This window comes from Tupaia chinensis, unplaced genomic scaffold (genome assembly GCF_000334495.1).
Source record: "Tupaia chinensis unplaced genomic scaffold, TupChi_1.0 Scaffold000099_1, whole genome shotgun sequence".
Classification (NCBI taxonomy): Eukaryota; Metazoa; Chordata; class Mammalia; order Scandentia; family Tupaiidae; genus Tupaia; species Tupaia belangeri.
The window spans coordinates 6,558,694-6,581,354 of NW_006159563.1; the positions used below are offsets into that span (position 1 = coordinate 6,558,694).

General features: G+C 35.6%; 1 protein-coding gene across 1 annotated transcript in view; it reads left to right on the forward strand.

The window, feature by feature from the left end:
• The window catches only part of AP3B1 (adaptor related protein complex 3 subunit beta 1), a 276,448-nt gene that overhangs the window by 62,370 nt on the left and 191,417 nt on the right, over positions 1 to 22,661 (forward strand). Inside the window, exon 7 of the mRNA XM_006143530.3 lies at positions 4,683 to 4,865. Within this exon, the coding sequence (XP_006143592.1) occupies positions 4,683 to 4,865 (183 nt within the window). The remainder of the gene's footprint in view (positions 1 to 4,682; positions 4,866 to 22,661) is intronic.

Below are 22,661 nucleotides of genomic sequence, written 5' to 3' on the forward strand. Positions count from 1 at the left end.
TTTTCGGTATTTTTACACTTAGGATGTTCTTTTTCTTTAGGTTGTTGATTTTAGTCTACTTTTATTGCCAACCACTTGCTCTTATTTCCTTTGTTCTGGGCAGTCTTTTTCAACACTATCATAAATCTCTGTGAAGTTTTGTGATACAAGAATGAAAATGGCTCTCTGGAATGTAGGGCTTATTTTGCTATCTGCATTTAACAGAAAGTCTCTGTTTTTGAGGTTAGGCTATAGATTTTGCTCTTTCTGTCTTTGTGTGATTTGGTTGGGAGATTCAGATTTACCCAGGTACCATTAACATATCTACTCAGTATTTAAATTGTGTTTTGAGAATGTTTTCAGGTAATTTTTTTCTTTTGCATGATTATAATACATTGTGGAAAGATTAAAATATTTTCATATTTGCACAGATCTTTATGGATCTTCCTTTAATTTTCAAAGCTTAACATGTGACTTTTTGTCTGGCATGTTTTTCAAGCTACTAGATCTGGTACTCTAACTGCGTAGCTGCCCATGTGGGATCTAGCTGACTTACCCACTACATTTTGGCTGCCCCCCAAAATCATTTTCTTTTAAAAATTTCCTAGTTAAATGAACCAGATCTAATTTGTTTTACATTTTGAAAAGGAATTTATTTGGGACCAGCAGTTAGCGTAATGGCTATGTCACTGGATTCCCACGTAGTCGACTGTGGTTCGCATCCCAGACCCGGTGGCTTAAAACTCACGCCGGGCGCGTGTGCGTGCGTGCCCAAGATCCCGAGAGCAGAACGGAGGAGAAGGGATTGCGGCGTGGCCATGCCCCCCGGGTGGTGATTTCTCCCTTTCTGTCTCTGTCTCTCTCTCTCTGGCGAGCACATGTGCCCTATAGCAAAAACTTCTCCAAAAAAGAAAAAAAAGAAAAGAAACGGAATTTATTTGTTGTCAGCAAGATCTGTTTGGGAAAATAATGATGATGGTGACATTGATATCGTGCTAAGAAATGTAAATTTGAAAGATGTTAATCTATTAATAAAAAACACCTTCTTCAGTAACCTGTTTTTGTTTTGAAACATACCTTTCATTGCTTCTTTTAGGCTTAAGGTAGATATTTTTATAGTTGAATTGTCAGAAAAAATTAGTTTTGTAATTTTCACTTAAGGGAAGTTGGAGCTATTAAGCATATTAAAATAGAATGAGTTTTCCCTTTTACTAAAGAAAGATTACTGTTCGTCATATGAATAATTATTTTCTAACAATCACTTTGGGTTTAGGAATACACTAATGTATCCCTAAAACACTTATGCAAGAACATTTTAGTATTACTTAGTTAACTCTTTTCTAAAAGTATCTGTATATTTAAAAAAGCATCATAGAAACATTAGAATTCTAGTCAATTAAATAAAAAGGAAACATTTAATCTATTTTTTTATCTCCAATCAACTGTTACAGTTTTTCTCTATATAATTTTATTTGTATATTCTGAGATTTTATATAATTTTTATCAGTTTTCTCTAATATATTAAACACTTTTCTACTTGACTACAAACATTTCTTATTGTTTACTTAACAATTCATTTTTAAATTTTATAACACTTTATTTTTCTTTACTATGTAGAAATCTGCATTTGTTGAACAAGTAAAACAGAAGTGAACATTCTTTTTTGAATGCTTCAAAAATAGAGTGGTATTTATTTCCTTTTTCTGTTCATTAATTTTAAAGATATCTTTTTCACGGCACTTGATGTCTAATAAAAAGCAGAATTTCATAGTAAGACAGTTTAGGTCAGTGCTTACTGAAAAGTAAATTGTATATTTATGTTATTTGGATAATATAGAGTTTTCTCTCAATTTTAGCTACAAAATTATGTTTAATGAATAGATTGGTAGTTTATAGCTAAACTGTAGGGGTGAGACACTATTTTATAAGTTATTGATTTAATGTTGGTAAAAGCCTTACTGTTATGGGCAAAAAAACACACCCCTAAGTTTGTGCAGATGTTTTATTGTGATAGATCTATTATCCAGCTATTAGAAGATAAATGACTGATCTTTCCCATTTTCCATGTCTCAAGAAAATTGAAATAAGAAGGGGAATATCATTTGGGCTGTATGATTAGGGCAGGTTGGTTGGCCATTAATTTAAGGGAAGAAAATCTTGGCAGCATTGGCCAACTTATACCATATTATCAATCAAACCTTGATGCACTTCTTGTGATGACCCAGCACTCTCGGGTTTTTGCAACGTTAATTAGAATTCATGACAAAATAGATGCAAGGAAACGTTTTGTACCCTTCATAATTTTATAGAAAATTTATTGTTATTAGAGGAACCATTTGCTTAGTGTGATTTTTTTCATTACCAGCTTGTCAACTAGCATAGATAATCTGGAGAAAATATGAACTCCATAGATGGGGTGTCACTTTTGTTGATGGTTCATGTAGTTTACCTTGGAGCACAGCTAATGGCTGAAGTTCATAGCAACAGCACAGAAAAACGTGGCAACCAGGGGAAGATAAATGAACCATGTTTATTGCTTTAATATAAAAAATACATAAATGGAAAACTGCATTTGAATGTGATGAGCTCATTGCTAGTTTTGTTGGAGTGATTTATTTTCCCCCTTATATGAAAAGCTACTATTGACATAGTGAGATGGAAATTAACTGTCTGTTTTTTTGAAACCAATATTTTTGGTTTTAAAATCCAAGTAGGTCATTTTATTTTAATTTCGAATGTTTTATAGAATATTGAACATTTAATAGACCAAAATTATCAATCCTTTTGCTAGTGTTTAGCCCAGGGTCAGATTGTAAAAATTGTAGAATGAAGTATCTAAAACAGTTTTATTTTGATGGTACTCTCTTTATATTATTTCCAGTTATTTAATTTTTCTTTAAACTTGCACTTAAGTATTTTCCCTTTTTCTTTTTATGATGTTTGTTAGTACTTTAGAATTTATTAGTACTTTAGAGTTATTAATACATTTAATGATACAGTGCAACTGATCTTCCATTTAGCTATTTGGTGTCCAGTCACATTTGAAAAAGTGAAATAGCTAGGATTTGAGAAAGCAATGTAATTTTACATAGTATTTTTAAAATTAAAACTGTAATGTTACCCTTTTGGTTTGGTAAATTATTATTTTCTATCTGGTGTTCTGTATTTTTGTAGTGGAGCACTCTGTACCAGTTGACATAAATATTAATAAAAGATATATATTATATACATATTCATATCTCATAAATACTGTTATTGTTATAGTTTGATGTCATGGACTTAGTTGTTTTAAGGATTTTTTTTAAATGATACTAATTTTAATCTTAAAGAAATATGATTATCACAACATTATTTCAGGAGCATAATTTATACAGAGGACAAAAGTATGAAGTTGAAAATAGTAACTTAACTTCCTTTCCATATCAATTCCAAATAGAAAATTACACATATAATACATTTTTATTTAGTTCACACAAATAATCAATTCTTTGCTTTTTCGATTGAGGTGCATACATGCTGGGACCAGCAGGCACCAGTACATGGGCAGGGCTGGAGTCAATAAATGCAGCTTCACGTTTATACTGATTGGTAATTCATAAAATCCCCATAGGACTTGGAACTTGTTTAGCATAATAGCAAGTCTCTATTCTGAGCTGTTTTCTTTCAATTGTATTGTTGGTTGCATATTAATAAACTAAATGTCAGCCAAGTAGAGGGACAAACACTCAAAATATGAATATCATTGTATCTAATATTTCTCAAAAAGTACCATTTCAGTAAGTTATATTTCTATTTAATTGTTTATTTTAAACCATTGGGGAAATTTTAGACATGAAAATGAAGATCCCTAGTGTTTGGAAAGAATATGATATTAATTTGTTTTTTCAAAACTGTATTATATTGTTGGCTAACTGCACATATATTGGTAATGCATATATATAAGTATTTATATATTATATATTTTGCTTAGCTTCTTTATACTTGAGGAATTTTAATTTCACTACTTGGTAAAAACATTACAATTAAAAAAACCATTTACAGTTCATTAATTGTTCTTGGAGAAATCTGCCTTTTGTTGGTGATATATTATTCCAATTTATGCACATTATTGTAAAAGTGATAATGATGTACTAAAATATCAGCCAGTGTGTTTTCTTAGTAAATAAACTATATTTCTAAAAATATATGGATTAAGGTATAAGATTTGAAATGGTTTTATACTAAAAACATTTTTCAGTTCCTCATAGATTTAATCAAAATAAATTCATTGTGGAATTACTGTCATTTGCTTTTGAAACAGACATAGTGCATTCCTTGTTGGTGTTTTGATTTTTCTGAATATTTTTATGAACTAAGTAATGAATCTTTTGATTAGAATTTAGGTTTGACTTTAAATGAAAGTATGCATTATTAACCCCACAAATGTACAATTTGTTGCAATAAAACTTGATAAAATAAAAAATGATTCGAATTTACTTTCTTCAGAAGAGTACTGACTTTCCAGATATATTACAAGTATTGAAATTATTGTTTGAGGGAAAAGTACTTTAAATTTGTTATTTGAACATGAATATTCATTTAAATCAAATGAGTGAACACTTTGCATTTCGATCACTATAACATTGATTGCAGCACTATTACACCTGAGTAGGAACTTTGTGGAGGGGGAAATGTTTTTTAATGAGTTACTATTTCTTTTCTAGCTGGTTGCTGGCAGTGTTGTGATGGCTTTTGAAGAAGTGTGCCCAGATAGAATAGACCTGATTCACAAGAATTACCGCAAGCTATGTAATTTACTAGTTGATGTTGAAGAGTGGGGGCAAGTTGTCATAATCCACATGCTCACTCGATATGCTCGTACACAGTTTGTCAGTCCTTGGAAAGAGGTAAGTGTTCAACAGTTTTCCACTTAGAAAGTATACTAAAGAGAGTGGGTGAAGTTTTTGAAATGTGCACGAAAGAAGTTAGCTGTATTAGAATTTAGAAATCTGTGTATTTAAGGAAGACACGTTTTTCTTATGTTCAGGGACCCAATATAAATGCAAGTATAATTGTTGATAGTTTTGGCATAGATTGATACATATTTAATGGCATGGTATGTAAACCTTTAGTATGATACTTAGCGACATGGTCAGCATGATACAGTATGTATAATGACATTTCTAAACCATGGTTTTTTTTTGTTTGTTTACTTTTTTTTTTTTTTTTTGGTAACTAGTTATTTTCACATCTTTGAGCTCCAGCTGTTCTAGGTATTCATTTGTAAGAGGTAGGTGACATGATTCTGGAACATGGGGATTTATAACATGTGTGAATACCTAAGCTAAGTGGTATCCTGTCTTTATAAGTAAATATTGTTGGACTTTTAAAATACTTTTTCCTAGCTTTATATTTCTGAAATATGGTTATGCTTTCCTTTTTTCACTTAAAGCTAGTAGCATTTTCTGTAAAATTAATAACTAAGTATACCTTAATGTGAAATTGCTTTCTTTATGTAGGTCAATACAAGTAATTTCTTAGTCTTTTCATTGTAGTGACACTTTAGAAAATTTTATTATATAGTTTGTAATAGGGATAACTATCTATAATAGATATTTCACATTGAAATATAAGTTTTAAATTTTGCTTAAATAATTCCATAGATACTATAGGAAAAGCACATTCAAATTTTTTATATATCGTATCATTTTAAAAAGCATTATTATAAAGTCAGTTGTATATATATAAAAAAAAGATTAAAAGAAACTCAGTGTATTTGAGTGGTTTGTATACAAACTTATGAACAGACTTGCAGCGTCCAGTAAATTTAATTTTGCTGATTAAAAATAATATTAGTGACAGCAAATGTAAAATATAGTGCATAAATGTTCATAATCAATAGTTTAGATGGCACATAAAGCTTATCAATAATTGTAAAATATATATCAATGTTTTTTACATTCACTTATTACTTGTAATCATTAACTATTTTAAAAGTTTTAAAACATACTTTTATCCAGAAGATTATAGGATTGATTCATCTCAGTTTTAATATTAACAAAGTAGTTATGTTATTCTACTTAAAAATTGAAGTGTATTTTGAATTAGTAATTTATCAGTCTTATGCCACATAGAGCCCTTACACTGATGAAATTTTACTGTCCTTGTATATTCTTTTCATTTTATTTACCATTTGGTCAAGTACAATTTTCATGGTACTTTTGCAAGATTAAGCAACATGTTCATATTGAAAATGTCTTGCCTCTGATGGTAACTTTGGCAAGATTCTTTTGTGGCTAACAGCTTACTTGATTTCCAGTTTCTTTCAGAAATACCACTTGGATATTATTTTTCTTTTGGCTTATCTAATCACTGTCACCACTTAAAGTTTTTCAATAATTTTACTTTTCTATTACTATCACTGTCAAATTATTTTCAATAGCCATTTGCAATATGAACCTTTGTTTTATTGTTACATAGGAACTGCTGTTAAAATTAACTACCATGTCTTGTAAAAATATATAACAAATAATTAGAATCTCTGTTTTTGTATGTATTTGTTTTTCTGTTGCTCAAATTTTGTTTCATCTTATTTTAGATAAAATTGATTTTTAGAGCCCTCTGTAAAAGCAAGAAAGTTAAATTCTTTGCAACCATACGCACTTACTCTTTTGACAGATAATTTGAAAAATTGAGACTATATTAATTCTTTGGGTTTCCATATTAACCCCACGAGCATCGATTGTCATAAACATGAGCTTAAACTGGTCATTTTCCCTAGCACACTAGAATTTGGCCAAGTCATTTCTTTTCTTTGAAACTTATTTACTATTCAACCTTGTCATTATTTTAAACACTGTGGTTATTAGGTCAAGTTAGCAGTTTGCAAATGTGCACCTCCACCCTCACAGTGCTGTGGCACTGCCCAGGAACACCCAGCAAGGGCCAGGTGCTCTGGACAGCCTGCCTGACTGGGCTCTTGCTGCCGTTTCAAACGGAGCAGCCTTTCTTTGCTTGCTTTTCTTATGTAGCTTTACATATGATTTCTTTTGAGAAAGATTCCTGGGCTTCGAGAAAAAAAGAAACCACCTAAATAGCAGATTTATAAGAGTTTAGCTAACTAATCATGTTTTTTGTTTTATTTTGTTTTGAATTATAAAAGCAATTCAAGGACATGGATGAAATAAATTTCCTTCTCATAACTCTATGGGATTGACCCCATAGAGGCAATTACTGGCAACAGTGTAATTTCATTTATTCTGGTAGTTAGGAATTTTGCTTTGGATAATACCTTTCACTTTATTTATTAATTTAAGATAATGTCAGCTGACCTCAATCCATAGAAAATTAGTTTTTGATTGTTTAAGTTCTATTTGAAAGTCTTGTTTAGCACAGAGTAATCAAGATAACAGGGTAATCTTGTTTTATACACACACACACACACACACACATATACATACACACAACCCACACACACACACATATGGGGCAGTGAGGAAAGTCATGAATCATTTTTGTGTAGGAAAACATGAAAAAATACAGCCTGACTTTTTAGACAACCTAATATATATTCTCTTCAGAACCAATATGTAAGATTTGGAAGGGGCATCTTTAGTTAGGTCAGACTGTCTTCTGTAAGAATACATTTTTAAAAATTAACATTCAGAGCTAGCCCATGGCCTGGTTGTTAAGGCAGCTGGATTCCATGTGGTAACCACTTTGGTTGAGTCCCAAACCCTGAGACTTGAAAAGCACAACAGGTACGTTTGTGTAAATACACCAGATCCTTCACAGGAGGGAGAAATGGAGGAGAAGAGATTGTGGTGTGACCATGTGTCCTGGGGTTTCCTTTCTTGCTTTTTCTTTTTCTCCATGTCTCTCTCTGGTGAAAGCATGTGCCCTCTGGCAATTAAAAAAAAAAGATTCAAATGGATTATCAACATTGGACTATGCCCATTCTTTTATTCTTTCAGATAACCTGTCTTACTCTTCCTTTGCACTAATTAAAATGTCGCTTAGTTAGTAACTTTTGAGTGAGCAGTCCAGACTTTGTAGTCATGGAGACTTTCTGCTAGGCTTTATCTTGATTCCAACTTTTTAGGAATGATACCAAAATGGGCATGGATGGTTAGTCTGGGGGCCCAAAATCAGCTCCTTGTCACCCACAGCAAAGAGACAAAACTCGGTGAATAAAGAAAGGAATTTATTGGGGCCAGCAGGTGGTGTAGTGGTTATGGTACTGGACTCCAACATGGCAGACTGTGATTTGAGTCCCACACCCTCTGATTTGAAAATCACTCCGGGTGCTTTTGTGTGTATGCTTAGAATCCCAGGAGCAGAATGAAGGAGAAGGGATTGCAGTGTCACCATTCCCTCGGGAAGTGATTTCTCACTTTCCCTGTTTCTCTTTGTTTCTCTCTGGGAAGCACTTGTGCCCTATGGCACAGACCAGAAAGAAGAGAAGGAACGATGGTGGAAGGAAGGAAGGAATTTATTCATTGAGGCCAATACCAGGGGGAGAGTGGACCAGAGTTCATAACCATCTCCATGGTACTTAACAGGGGAAGAAACAAAGGGCTACTTATTGAGAGGCTTGTCTGCCATAGGGTCACAAGGAGACTGGCAGCCTTCGGTGGCTGTCACACTGCTTAGAAGGGGCAGTTTCCTTCTATCTAGATGGAAAATAGACTGGTTTCTATTCTTTGCAAGGGGCTTAAAGATAAGCAATGATTATCAAGGTAGCAGGAACAAAAAAGTCATTCTAGACAGTTCTTAGATCTGGTTTAGAAGCTTTATAATGGCTTTATAATGCTTGAGAGCTGATAGAATCTTCTGGGCTGGTCACATGAAAGGTAGCTGGTAGCATCTGGACCTTCCCTTTCTCCATAACCAGGCATCTCTGTAAGGCAGATTTTACTAAGGTTTAATCTCTCTCTTTTTTTTATCGTTTTTTTGTTTTTTGAGAGGTTTTTGCTATAGGGCATATGCGCTTGCCAGAGAGACAGAGACAGAGAGACAGAAAGTAAGAAATCACCCCTCCCGGGGGGGAATTGCCACGCCACAATCCCTTCTCCTCCACTCTCCTCTCGGGATCTTGTGCATGCATGCACATGTACCCGGCGTGAGTTTAAGCCACCGGATCTAGGACTTGAACCACTGTTGACTACATGGGAGTTCAGTGACATAGCCTTTATACTAACTGCTGGTCCCCTAAGGTTTAATCTCTTAAGATGGACTCTGAAGACTAAGTATAATATAGTCAGTTTGGTTCTCTTGTGGCTTGCTTACAGGACTGCACATGGTGTTTTTTTTTTTTTTTTTGAGGGGGTTTTTGTATAGGGCCTCACACCAGACAGACAGAGACAGACAGAGAGATAGAAGGCGAGAAATCACCCCCCAGGGGAATGGCCACACCACAATCCCTTCTCCTCCTTTCTCCTCTCGGAATCTTGGGCACGCACGCACACACGCCCGGCGTGAATTTTAAGCCACCAGGTCCGGGACGCGAACCGCAGTCGACTACATGGGAGTCCAGCGACGTAGCCATTACGCTAACTGCTGGTCCCATGCACATGGTAGTTTTAATTTTAGAAATTGATCAAGTAAATTAGAAAGCATAGTTTGACCTTGTCTGGAAGAAAACAGAAGTATTTAATATTTATAACTATTTTCCATTCCATATCTGATTTTGTAAAAAGAAAAAAAATCTGCAGTAAAGAACAGTTAAGATTATTATGGAATAGGAGGACAAAGAGGAGTAGTACTCCAGCAGTCAGTGTTGTGTACTTCCACAATTTTTACCACCACCAAGGTGTTGTTTCATGAATTAGAGTAGAAATGTCATCATTCTAGCACTTCATTCCCTTGTACACATTGGAAGAAGTCATTTATATTAATGCTTTATGAACACTATCTTATGATAAATTTGCCATAGGGCGGGTGCCACCACGCCCTATCTTATGATAAATTAAGGGCCCTTTTACCCTGAAGTGAAAGAATTTACCAGTGAGAAAACAGTATCACTAAAATAAAGTATTGATCTAAAAGTTACTTGAAATAGGTGGGCCTAATGGTGTGGTGATTAAGGCAACTGAATCCTACATGGTTGACTGTATTGTTTGAGTCCTGTACCAAGCAGCTTGAAAAATGTCATGTGTAGATGCCCAGAATCCCAAATGGAGGAAGAAATGGAGAAGGGATTACAGCATGGCCGTCCCCCATGAAGGATGCTCTCCTGCTCTTTCTTCGTCTTTCTCTTTCTTCTTCCAGAGAGCACACATCTTCTTACAAACTTTTTAAAAAAAGTTATTTGAAATTAAAATCTGCCAATAATGTTGCATTTATTGAAATCAGTCAGTTTTCCTTACAAATTTTAAAAGAACATATGAAAAATAATACTATGATACTTTATAGCTAGTAGTATTTTATTTAGCTATACTTATGTAGTATATTTGAGATAGGGCCGTTGGAATTTTTATTTCTATTTTAAAGGTGAAGAAACTGAGGCAGGCATACAGATTTTAAAACTCAACTAAGAAAATATTGCTTATAAAAGGTGGAATCAAAAACATAAACAGATATCTGATGTCCGGGCCAGCATTGTGTACTTTGTATTCTATTACCTTATGATATGTAAATTAAAAAAAATTTGGTCTCTTTAATAAATTTTATGTGTTTGCTTATTGTGCGTGAGTCAAAACGAACTTTGAAGCCTTCAATCTACAGTGCTCAGACATTGCAATTAGTTAACAACATAATTAAATTTGCTTTCAAAGAGAAAAATCATGTTTCTCATCAAATTTTTAAAAACGTTTGTTTTAATGTGCTCGAAGGAGAGCAATATCCTTTTTTTGAGGAATTGAAAATTAGTGCAAATACTTTTGGAGATGAGCTGATGTACATGTCTTTGTCAATAAGTTCTCAAATGAACACATCAAATACAAACAAGCTTCTTCAGAGCAGAAGAGATTTTTAATTTAGTTTATTTGCATCATTATAGATCAGTATTTAGGCTGTTTATATGTAAATGTATGATTTGAGGAACAATTAAGTGTTGACAAAGTAGATTGCAGTCATATCAATTGCAGTGCATTTTCCATAATTTTTCTAACTGACATCTTTGATGATAAATAGTGGATGCCAAGTCAAAGCCGATTATACAGTGCACTAGGAATTCATGGGGCTGTCAGGGAGAAGACCGATTGACTTTAAATTTACATATTAATGAGAAGATTTGTTAAGAGGGTGCTTGACTATAGAAAATAACAGCGTATTTATAGGGCACGACATTTTATAAATAAAGCTGATGCAGGAAAATGGAAATTAAACCTTTTAGGTTAATAAATTCAAGAGACTGCTAAAATGCATATTTGCATTTTTATTTTCTTAAATTTACCTTACTCTTTGCAGTCCGTGTGGGTTTTTTATTCTAGGTCAAGTTTGTATAATTTTTTCAAGGATGTAAAATTACTTAAGTATTTTCTTTGTCATTCAAGCCTTTCATGGGAAAATACTGATAGTGTAAATGTAAACCTCTAAAATTGATGTCGCTATTCTGGAAATAATGGACTTAAAAAAATAAATAATTCAAAGCACAAATTAAATTTTTAGAGTGATTAACAAAAAGCCCAAACTCTTTAGTGGCAATTGTAAACTGAAATGAAACACTAACACTGGGGTCTGACAGGAGTGTTTTTAAGGTTAGGACAATGGCTCTTAGGGACTGGCTAGTGGTGTAGTTGGTAATGTAACTCTGTGAGGCTGGCCTGATGGGCAGGTTCCAGGCTTGTATCTGGAGACCTCCCTGAACACTGAAGGCACACACAGGCCCATCATCTGGGACTGGCTGAAGCTGGGGATGGACTTATAGCCTGAGGGCTGTTGGGGGTACCTGTCTTTGTATTTCTCTGTCTTGTTCATGGAAGAAAGAAATTAATAACTTAAAAAAAAAAAACAAGTTTTTTGAGAGATGACAGTTTAGCAAGAATTATCAAGATATTTACCGCAATAATTTAGAACTTAAGACCCTAAATATTATCATTACTTCTTAGAATATGAATCTGGGTAATATAATTGTGGCAGTATTTATGCCATTTTAAAGTTTGGAGTGATTAATTTATTTTTTGTCTCTCAATATATCTACATTATAATTATAAAATAACTTTAAGGAAGTTACAAATTTACAATTTTGTTTTAAATACTTTTGAGGTAGGTTCTTAAGTTTTCCAGAGGTAGCTATAAAAGAACTCACTAAAAGACAACATATATATACATAGTTCTTGGTTAGTGCTTTTCTGCAAGTGAAGGTCCTATCTTGGTCTGTTTTCTGTTACTATTAGAAAATAACTGAGACTGGGTAATTTATAAAGAACAGAAGTTTATCTGGCTCACAGTTTTGGAGGCTGCAAAGTCTCAGAGCGTGGCACTTGCATCTATAAGGGACATTTCATGACAGAAAAATGGAAGGCAGAAGATAGCTCCTGAGAGAAGTAGGGTAGAGCCAGTGAGAGAGAGCGCACATGAGTGCATGTGCACACATGAGAGGACCACTTTAAAAAAAATGATTACTGGGGCTGGCAAGTGGCATGGTGGTTAAAGGTGCTGGACTCCCACATGGTTCAAGTCTCGGACCTGGTGGCTTGCTTTCTCACTTCCTCTTTCTCTCTGTCTCTCTCTGATCAAACTGAAAAATAATAATGATGATAATAATAAATAAAGTTAAATAAAACAATTCTTTAAAAAATGATTATGTGCACTTGCTAGACAGAGAGAGAGAAAATAAGAAGGTATCCCCTCCTCCTCCCATTGACAGAAAACCATGCCGCAATCCCTTCTCCTCCATTTCTCCCTCTTTGGGGGACTTTGGGCATGTATATGTGAGCACACAAACATACACCCACATGCCCAGCATGTTTTTCAAATTGGGACTCAAACCATGAAGTTGGCCATGTGTGGTCCAGCCAACCTTAACCCGTCTATACCACTGGCTGGCCCACTGGGTACCTTTATAACAACTCATTATCACAGTAATAAATCCACTCCCACAATAACCTTATCATTCCATGAATCCATTATTCCAAGACTGGATCAATTTATTCATGAAGGTTCTACCTCACAATCTAATCTAAAACCCCTGCTTTCTCTGTTTTGTTAATTGCCAAAGGGTGTGTGTGCTTGTCATAGAGAGAGGGAGAATGCACCCTCCCAGTGGGGTGTGGTCCTTCTGCAATCCCTTCTCCATTTCTCCCTCCTGTTGGGATTTTGGACATGCACATACTCACGGGTACCCAGTGTGTTTTTCAGGCCTCCAGGGCTGGAATTCTAATTCCCATTAGCCGTGTAGGATCTAGCTCCCTTTACCACTCACTAGGCCACAGAGCTGCCACACTATTAGTGGCAATTGAACTTAACATGCATTTTGTTAGGGATGCTTCACGAACTGTACGTCCAGGTCTAGGTCTTGTCTTAAAAGAACCAAAATATTAGAAATTACTTTCATTGAGTTTTCATTTCCTGTACATAGTAAATGTTTTTGTAAAATGAATTTTGTGTTCTGTCTTGCCTTTGGATTATTAGATATTACTGTTCTGTGGGTTTTGTTAAAGCAAAACACTGAGGAGTTGTTATAGAATACATGCTTTATAATACACATAGAATTTTTTCATGTACTTTTATAGGCAAGTGTTAATGAAGAGTTCAATATATATAGTTTAATGTGAAACTGTAAAACATGAGCTGATATTAAAATGAGGTCTCCTTTCCATTGGCTGTGCATTTATTTTAAAGAGTCCCTATTCCTTTTGTTGTGCATAATTATTCTTATTGGTTGGATTTTTTAAACTCACAGGTGTCCTTTTTCAAAAAAATTTTTCATTTAAGTATTATGTATGTGATTAAATAAACAAGAAATTAAAGGCCTCTAAGACATATTTTCCTGTTGTACCTTTACCAGTGTCTGAATTTGCTCCCTCGTATATTTTAACTTTTGTGTTTGCATCTTTTCTTCCTTTATTTATTTATTTATTTTTGGTTTGCTATAGGTCTCATGTGCCCACCAGAGAGGGCTGGTCACACCACAGTCCCTTCTTCATTTCTCCCTCCTTTGAGACATATGAGCATACACACACACACACACACACACACACACACACAGTGTGTTTTTCAAGCCACCAGATCCAGGACGCAAATTGCTTAGCCAATCAGCCATGCATGGTTTTCAAGCTGTAGGGTTTGGAACTTGAAACACACAGTCGGCTCTTTGTGGGATCCAGCTGCTGCAATCACTGTGCCACCAGCTGGTCCACTTTTTTCCATTCAAAAATATTTTTTTCTTCTTTTATTCATAATAGAGTATACTGGTATGCATTTTTTTACCATTGTTAGTAATATAAATATATTGCTGTTTTTTGATTTATCAATTTTAGCCATTATATATTGACTTTCTACTAGTGAAATAGAGAATTTGGCATTCTTATATTACCTCACACTTCTTTTTACCCTATTCTATATTTGCAATATAGTTATATACACTTTTATGATCCATGTGTACTGTTTCTCTTACCATAATTTTCTGAATATTATGTTAAATAATTTGATTTTATCTTGTGGTATTTTTAGTTCTTCTTGGAATAAAATATTAGTTAATTTTTAATTTGCATAGTTTATTATGTCACTGTTACAAAGCATTTAAAAATCTCCATCGGGGACCAGCAGTTAGCATAATGGTTATGTCGCTAGACTCCCATGTAGTTGACTATGGTTAGAGTCCCGGACCTGGCGGCTTAAACTCACACCGGGTGCATGTGCATGTGTGCATGTCCAAGATCCCGAGAGGAGAATGGAGAAGAGATTGCGGCGTGGCCATCCCCTTGGGGGGTGATTTCTCACTTTCTGTCTCTGTCTCTGTCTTTCGGGTGAGTGCATGCGCCCTATAGCAAAAACCTCTCCAAAAAAAAACAAAACTCCATCAGAATATATTTTAAACAATCCCTGTGGGAGTTTAGTGCCTTAACTACCATGTGACCTGCTGGTTTCTAGCCTTCAGATTATTGAGTGCTCTGCAAACATTGTTTTATATGCAGCTGTTGAGATACTTCTCATTGCCTTTCCAATATCAATTCTCCCACTCCTACCTTTTAAAATAATCTGTTATAACAAAAAATAAACTGGGTAATTCATGAAACATTTTATTTCTCAGTCTGAAGCCCAACTTTTCCAAAATCAAGGTGCAGGCAGGTTTGATGTCTGCTGAGGGCCGGCCTCTGGTTCATACATGGTGCCTTCTCATTGCCATCCTCGTGGGTGGAGGGCTGCAAGGCAGCGAGGCAGCTCTGGAGCCTCCTCTAAGGCAGGGATCCCATTTGTGAAGACTCTACCCTTCTCACCCTGATCTCCTCCCAAAGTGCCCCATCCTAATACTATCATTTTATTAGGATTTCAACAAAAGAGTGTTGGGGGAGGACATGAACATTCAGAAGGACTGTGGTGCCTAATACAGTATTAGTTGCTAGCTGCATGTGGCTATTTAAATTTAAATGAACTAAAATTTAGAAATTGGTTCTTTGATTGCAATAGCTATATTTCTTTTATTTATTCATTTATTTTAACAAAAGCTATTCAGTTTATTCAAGAAACATTGATAAAATAAATTTTAGTTGCTGTTTCACACGTACCAAAAATAAAAGTGATATTTATAAGAATGGCTTACAAATGAATGAAAATCTACAATGTAACAAAAGATTGTAAACATTTTGCACACTAGCCAGACCTTTCCTTTAGGCAAAGTGCTCTCTCTTTTTTTTTTTTTTTCCTTTGGAGAGATTTTCACTATAGGGCGTGTGCGCTCGCCAGACAGATAGAGAGAGACATAGAGACAGAAAGCGAGAAATCACCCTCCAGAGGGGATGGTCACGCCACAATCCCTTCTCCTCCATTTTCCTCTCGGGATCTTGGGCATGCACGCACACGCGCCCGGCATGAGTTTTAAGCCACCGGGTCTGGGACACGAACCGCGGTCGACTACGTGGGAGTCCAGGGACATAGCCATTACGCTAACTGCTGGTTCCCGCAAAGTGCTCTCTTGATGACAGATAAATTAGTAAATACACACTATTGTGAACTATTTCAGACAATACAAAACAAGGTTTTGATTTGTTTTTATCTTGTAAACAAGCTTAATCATTTATAATCCTTTTTTTTTGGTATCATGCCTACCAATTTTATAAGGAAGACTATGAAAAAGTGAAAAAAATAAATTAAATATATAAAAAACAAATGGAAGGACCTTCTGTGCTCTTGGATTGGAAGAAGTAATATAATCAAGATGTCAGTCCATGGGACCAGCAGTTAGTGTTAATGGCTATGTTACTGGACTCTCATGTAGTCGACTGTGATTTGCATCCAAAATCTGGTGGCTTAAACTCATACTGGGCGCGTGTGCGTGCATGCCCAAGATCCCGAGAGAATGGAGGAGAAGGGATTGCGGCATGGCCATCCCCCCTGGGGGGTGATTTCTCTCTTTTTGTCTCTCTGTCTCTCTCTGTCTGTCTGGCGAGTGCACACGCCCTATAGCAAAAACCTCTTCAAAAAAAAAAAAAAGATGTCAGTCCTACCCAAATTAATCTGCGTATTTGATGCAATCTCAATCCAGTTATCTGAAACATTCTTTGCAGAAATAGACAAAACAATTATAAACTTTGGAATCAAAAAAGATTTGTATTGGGATATGTTGGCATAATGGATATGTTGCTGGACTCCCATGTAATCAACTGCTGTTCGAGTCCTGTGGCTTAAACTCACACCGGGTGTGTATGCATGCGTGCCCAAGACCCCAAGAGGAAAATGGAGGAGAAGGGATTGTGGTGTGGACATCCTCTCTGGGGAGTAGTTTCTTGCTTTCTGTCTCTGTCTCACTCTCTTTCTGGCGAGGGCATGTGCCCTATAGCAAAATCCTCTCAAAAAAAAAAAATCATTGCAATCCTCTTGGACTTTGGAAACTTTAGATATATTTTAGAGTTGTAAAATAGTTACCTCAGGGCCCAGCATGTGGCATAGTGGTCAGCATGCTGGACTCCTACATGGCTGACTGTGGTTCAAGTCCCTGTCCTAGTGGCTTGAAAATCATGCCAAGTGTGTGTGCATGTGTGCCCATTGCATTAAAAAATACCAAACAAATAAGTAAAGGGGTTGCCAAGAAAGGTACATTGCAGTCTCAGAATGGCAGACATTAATTTGTATTTAGCCCTTCTGTTGTATTATATTCAACTTTTTACTATAAGAAATTCATAATATAAATTGATAGGCTTCTCAGTATTTCATTAAAGATTTGATTTTTCTTTCTTTTTTTTTTTTAAAGAATTATCTAACTTTATTTATTCATTCATTCATTTAATTTGACCAGAGAGAGACAGAGAAAGAACGAGAGAGAGAGAGAAAAAGAGAGAAAGAAAGCCACCAGTTTCGGGACTTGAACTGTGGTTGGCCATGTGGGAGTGTCCAGCGCCTTAACTGCCATGCCGCCTGCTGGTCCCCGAAGATTTGATTTTTCTGCAGGAGAAAGGTTGAATTATAAGGACTTCCTGGCCATTGGTACTTAGAAATCAGGCTTGGAAATTAGATATTGTTTGTGGATTTGTGGTTTTTGGTTGAATGACGACAAAACCAGCCAACATGTATTGCACATGTACTTAATACTAGACTCTGTTTTATTGACTGCTAGTCTCTGTCCTAAATAGTTGAAAAATGATAATTATTTAAGGCTTAGTACCCTTGCATTATGTATGAGGAGACTAAGATACAAAGGTGAAATATCCAAGAAATCTTGAAATACTGGAAATCCTATCAATTTATATTAAGAATTTCTTAGAGTAAGGAGTTAAATATAGTACAGTAGAAGGGCTAAATCCCTTTACTTATCTATTTGGGACTTTTTAATATAAGCACCCCATATATTTGATTTAAAAACATAGCAGAGAGAACTAGGAAAGATGGCTAGAGTGGGACGCAACAGAAATCTGTTTCACCAGCTAGAACACTGTTGGATGGACATAATCTGTCTGTTTAATTTTTAAAAAGTTCTTATTTATTTCTTTAATGGGCAGAATCTGTCTAATTTTTAAAAAGTTCTTATTTATTTCTTTACTTTTTTCCATAGGATGCATGCACTTGCTAGAGAGAAACAGAGAGAGACACTGAGAGAAGAGAAATCAGCTGCAATGGCCACACCACAATCCCTTCTTCTCCATTCTCCTCAGGATTTTGGGCACACGAGCACACGCACCTGGTCTGATCTTGAGCTGCCGGGTCCACGACTGTGCTTGTAATTTTCCACTTGTGGCATGATACCAGTGTTCAAAAACTTTCAGATTTTTGGAGTATTTAGGATTTGGGATTTTCAGATTAGAGATGCTTTACCTGTATTTGTATGTCTCTTTCTATAAAATGATTTAGTTTTTATTTTTATATGTGGAGCTTAATTAGAATATAAAATATATTTAGTGTGGTTATATTAGTATTTCTCTTATCTGTGTGTTCAGTCATAATTTCTCATTTCCTATAATTCAAAAATTATTTTATACCGTATCATATACTGCATACCTTTAGTGAAATTGTATCAGTGCTACAGGTCATTTTGTGTTTCTCAGATTTCCTTTCCAAATCTGCTGTAAGTTGTGGCTCTACGAGAAACAGAAAAAGTTTTTTTGGGGACCAGCAGTTGGCGTAATGGCTATGTTGCCGGACTCCCATGTAGTCGACCACAGTTCGAGTCCTGGACCTGGTGGCTTAAACTCATGCCAGGCGTGTGTGCCCAAGATCCCGAGAGGAGAATGGAGGAGAAGGGATTGTGGCATGGCCATCCCCCTTGGGGCGGTGATTTCTCACTTTCTGTCTCTCTGTCTTACTGTACTTATTGATAACGGCACCGTATAGCAAAAACCTCTCAGAACAAACAAACAAACAACAACAAAAGAAACAGAAAAAGGTTTTACGTGTATTTTTTCTAAAATTTTATTATAAGAATTTTCAAATGGAAAGTGAGTCAGTAAACTGGTAGAGTAAGAGTAGGAAACTCCAAGAGCTTGTTCCTCCACAGAGATGCAAGAAAACTGGTGAAAGTAGAACCATTCTTTGAATTAAGAAGGTAGTCAAGGGTTTATGCAACCTCCAAATATTTAAGAAAAAGATAAGTGACTCTGTAGGAAAACTTTATTTTAATATACCCTCACCCCGTCACCCTTTCGAAACTCAGTGCAGTGTTGAAGACAGCAGCTTACAGTCACAGTGTGGATTCTTGGGTCTGGAAAGGACAGAATGGATCTTGTTCTCAAAGAATTTTAGTTATCTAGTTTACCTTTGTTTGGGTCACCCCTAATGCAATAGGTATGCCTTTATTTTGCCTAAATTGTATCTCTGTCAGGGCAAATGTACAAATTTTAGAGTGTTTATAATTACATTTATGTTAGTAATATTAGCCCTTATCATAATATGAAATATTATTACCTCTCAATCCTAGTCCTTTTTACCTGTTCTCAGTGGTAAATCCAGTTACTATTATTATTATTATTATTATTATTATTATTGTTATTATTATTTTTTACTATGTTGATCCTTATATAGCGTGGGAGTTAAGGGAGCTAAACCCTGCACAGCTGAAAATCCATATGTAGGTTTTGACGCCCCAGAATCTTAACTCCTAACAGTCTATGTCGACCAGAAAGCCTTACCAATGACAAACAGTTGCTTCATATTTTGTGTCTGTTTTATATACTGTATCCCTTTCATATTTTTTTTTTTTTTTTACTATGTTGATCCTTATATAGCGTGGGAGTTAAGGGAGCTAAACCCTGCACAGCTGAAAATCCATATATAGGTTTTGACGCCCCAGAATCTTAACTCCTAACAGTCTATGTCGACCAGAAAGCCTTACCAATGACAAACAGTTGCTTCATATTTTGTGTCTGTTTTATATACTGTATCCCTTTCATAAAGTAAGCTAGAAGAAAGAAATGTTATAAAGAAAACTGTAAGAGGGCCAGATAGTGGTGTGTGCAGTACAAAATGAGATGCTCTGTGAATCAATCCCATATAGTAAGGTTTCCAATTCTAGTCCAGAGACCTCAATCAATCCCTCCAGCATACATATGCCCATGATATGGATGATACAGGACTGGGTGAAGGCTGTGGGTGGATTGCAGTGGCAAGACTCCTTTGGGGCAGCTGTTTCTTTCTTTCTGTCTATCTGTTTTGCTCATAGAATAAATAAATATAAGAAAAGAAAACCATAAGTAAGATAAAATAAATTTATAATAGTATACTGTACTCATTGATATTGTCAGTTTACATAATCTGTTAACAAGATTAATTGTCTGTCTTGTCTTTGAAAAAAAAAATGCTTATATAAGTAGACCAGCACAGGTCAAACCCATGTTGTTGTGTTCAGAAGTGAAGGATCTGAGATTGCCTTCGTCGTCACAGATGGGTGTACATCCATCTGAAAACCCATGTAATTTGTCTAGTATGAAGCTTGTAGTAAACCCTGTATAAATATTGGATGGTGGTGTTGGTTAGTTATTCATTTGATATGGTTACCCTTTTCTAATTCAGGCAGTTCTGTTTACTCAGTTTGTTTATTCTTAGTTTATTTACCCTTAATTTATCTTAGTGTCCCTTTCATATTCTTCAGTTCTTGGTGGTGTTGATGTTGTGAGGGCCAATGTTACGTCCATATACTGCAGGGAGGTCTGTAATGTGGGAGAGGAGCCCCTCCTGAGTCCTTTATGAATTTCACAGCTTATATAGAACTACTACTTTTATATCTGATCTTCTTCCTTTTTATTGGGGGAATGAATAGTTAGCTACTTTATCTTTCTTTATTTTATTTATATTTTAATCTACCAGAGAGCATGTGCATGAGAGAGACGGAGACACAGGGAAGGGGAAAAACATCTTTTTTTTAAAGATACAATTTAATTTAATTTATTATTTATTTATTTATTTTTTAAATTTGACCAGAGAGAGGGAATATGAGAAAGCAAGCCATTGGGTCCAGGACTTCAACTGCAGTTTACCATGTGGGAGTCCAGTGCTTCTACCACCACACCACTTGCTGGTCCCAACACCTGTGTGTTTATGTGAGAGAGAACATGAGAGAGAGAGAAGAGGAGAAAGCATCCTTCCAATGGGGCATGACCATGCCACAGTCCCTTCACTTCCATTTCTCCAGCCTGTCTGGGTTTGGGGCATTCATGCGCATGTGCCCAGTGTCATTTTCAAACTATCAGATCTGGGACTTGGACCATGAAGTCAACCATGAGGGATTCAGCTGTCTTAACCACTACTCCACTGGCTAGCCCCTAGTTACCTTATCTTTCTTTTATTTATTTATTTATTTTTGGAGAGGTTTTCGCTATAGGGCGCGTGCACTCGCCAGACAGACAGAGACATAGAGACAGAAAGCGAGAAATCACCCCCCAGGGGGGATGGTCACACTGCAATCCCTTCTCCTTCATTCTCCTCTCAGGATCTTGGGCACGCATACACACGCGCCCAGCGTGAGTTTTAAGCCACCGGGTCCGAGACGCGAACCGCGGTCGACTACGTGGGAGTCCAGTGACATAGCCATTACGCTAACTGCTGGTTCCCCCTTATCTTTCTAATGTAAACAAATCCTGTCTTCCCAGGAGAGAGGAGGGAAATGTCTCTTTTTCTATTACTTTTTGGAGTTTAAATGGATGGGAAATAAACCTGTAGTTCTACCTGAATGTCTCTCACTTCCAAGACTCATTTATCTTTTATTCATTGTTTAATCCAAGTTGTCACCACTTTTTGCCCAGGAAGTCTTAACATTGCAGAAAACATGAGTGTAATTATGGAACATTGTTTACTAATACAAAGATTAGTGTATCTTGTTATAGAGCTTTCTATAGAATTATCTTCTTTTTCATATGCCCTCCTTTACTCAGCATAATATTCTGGATATTGATCCATGTTGTATTAATTAGTACTTTTTTGCTTTTTTAAAAATTATTTTGCTGAATAATATCTTATTGCCTTAATATGTCATAGTATATTCACTTTCAGATTACTGAATACCTGGGATATTTTTAGTTTTGTAATATTTTTTATGAATATTTTTAATACAAATCTTTTTGTAGAGATGCACTTTCAACATATCGGGTCAATGCCTACATATAGAATTGTTGGGTTATAAAGTAGATGCATTTCAGTTTTATGAGGACCTGCTAGACTTTTTTTCCCAAGTTCTTGTACTATTGTTTTAGTTTGTTAGGGCTGCCATAACATAACAAAATCGCAGACTGGATGGCTTAAACAATGGAAGTTTTTATTTTCTCTCAGTTCTGAAGTCTAGATCAAGTAGTAGCAGCTTTGGATTCTCCTGAGGCTTCTGTCCTTTCCTTCAGATGGTTGTCTCCTCACATGATCTTTCCTCTGTATGTATGTGTCTCTCTGTGTCTCCAAATTTCCTATTCTCATGAGCATACAATCAGATTGGATTAGGGCACATACTAATAGTCTCATTTTAACTCAATCACGTTTTAAAAGGCCTTATAAATCATGTAAAGTCACATTCAGAGGTACATGTTAGGGGTTAGGACTTCAACATAGAAAGTTGATGGGGGTTGGGAAGGACAGAATCTAGCCCTTGACAACCATATTGTACTGCCTACAGCAATATATGAGGATTT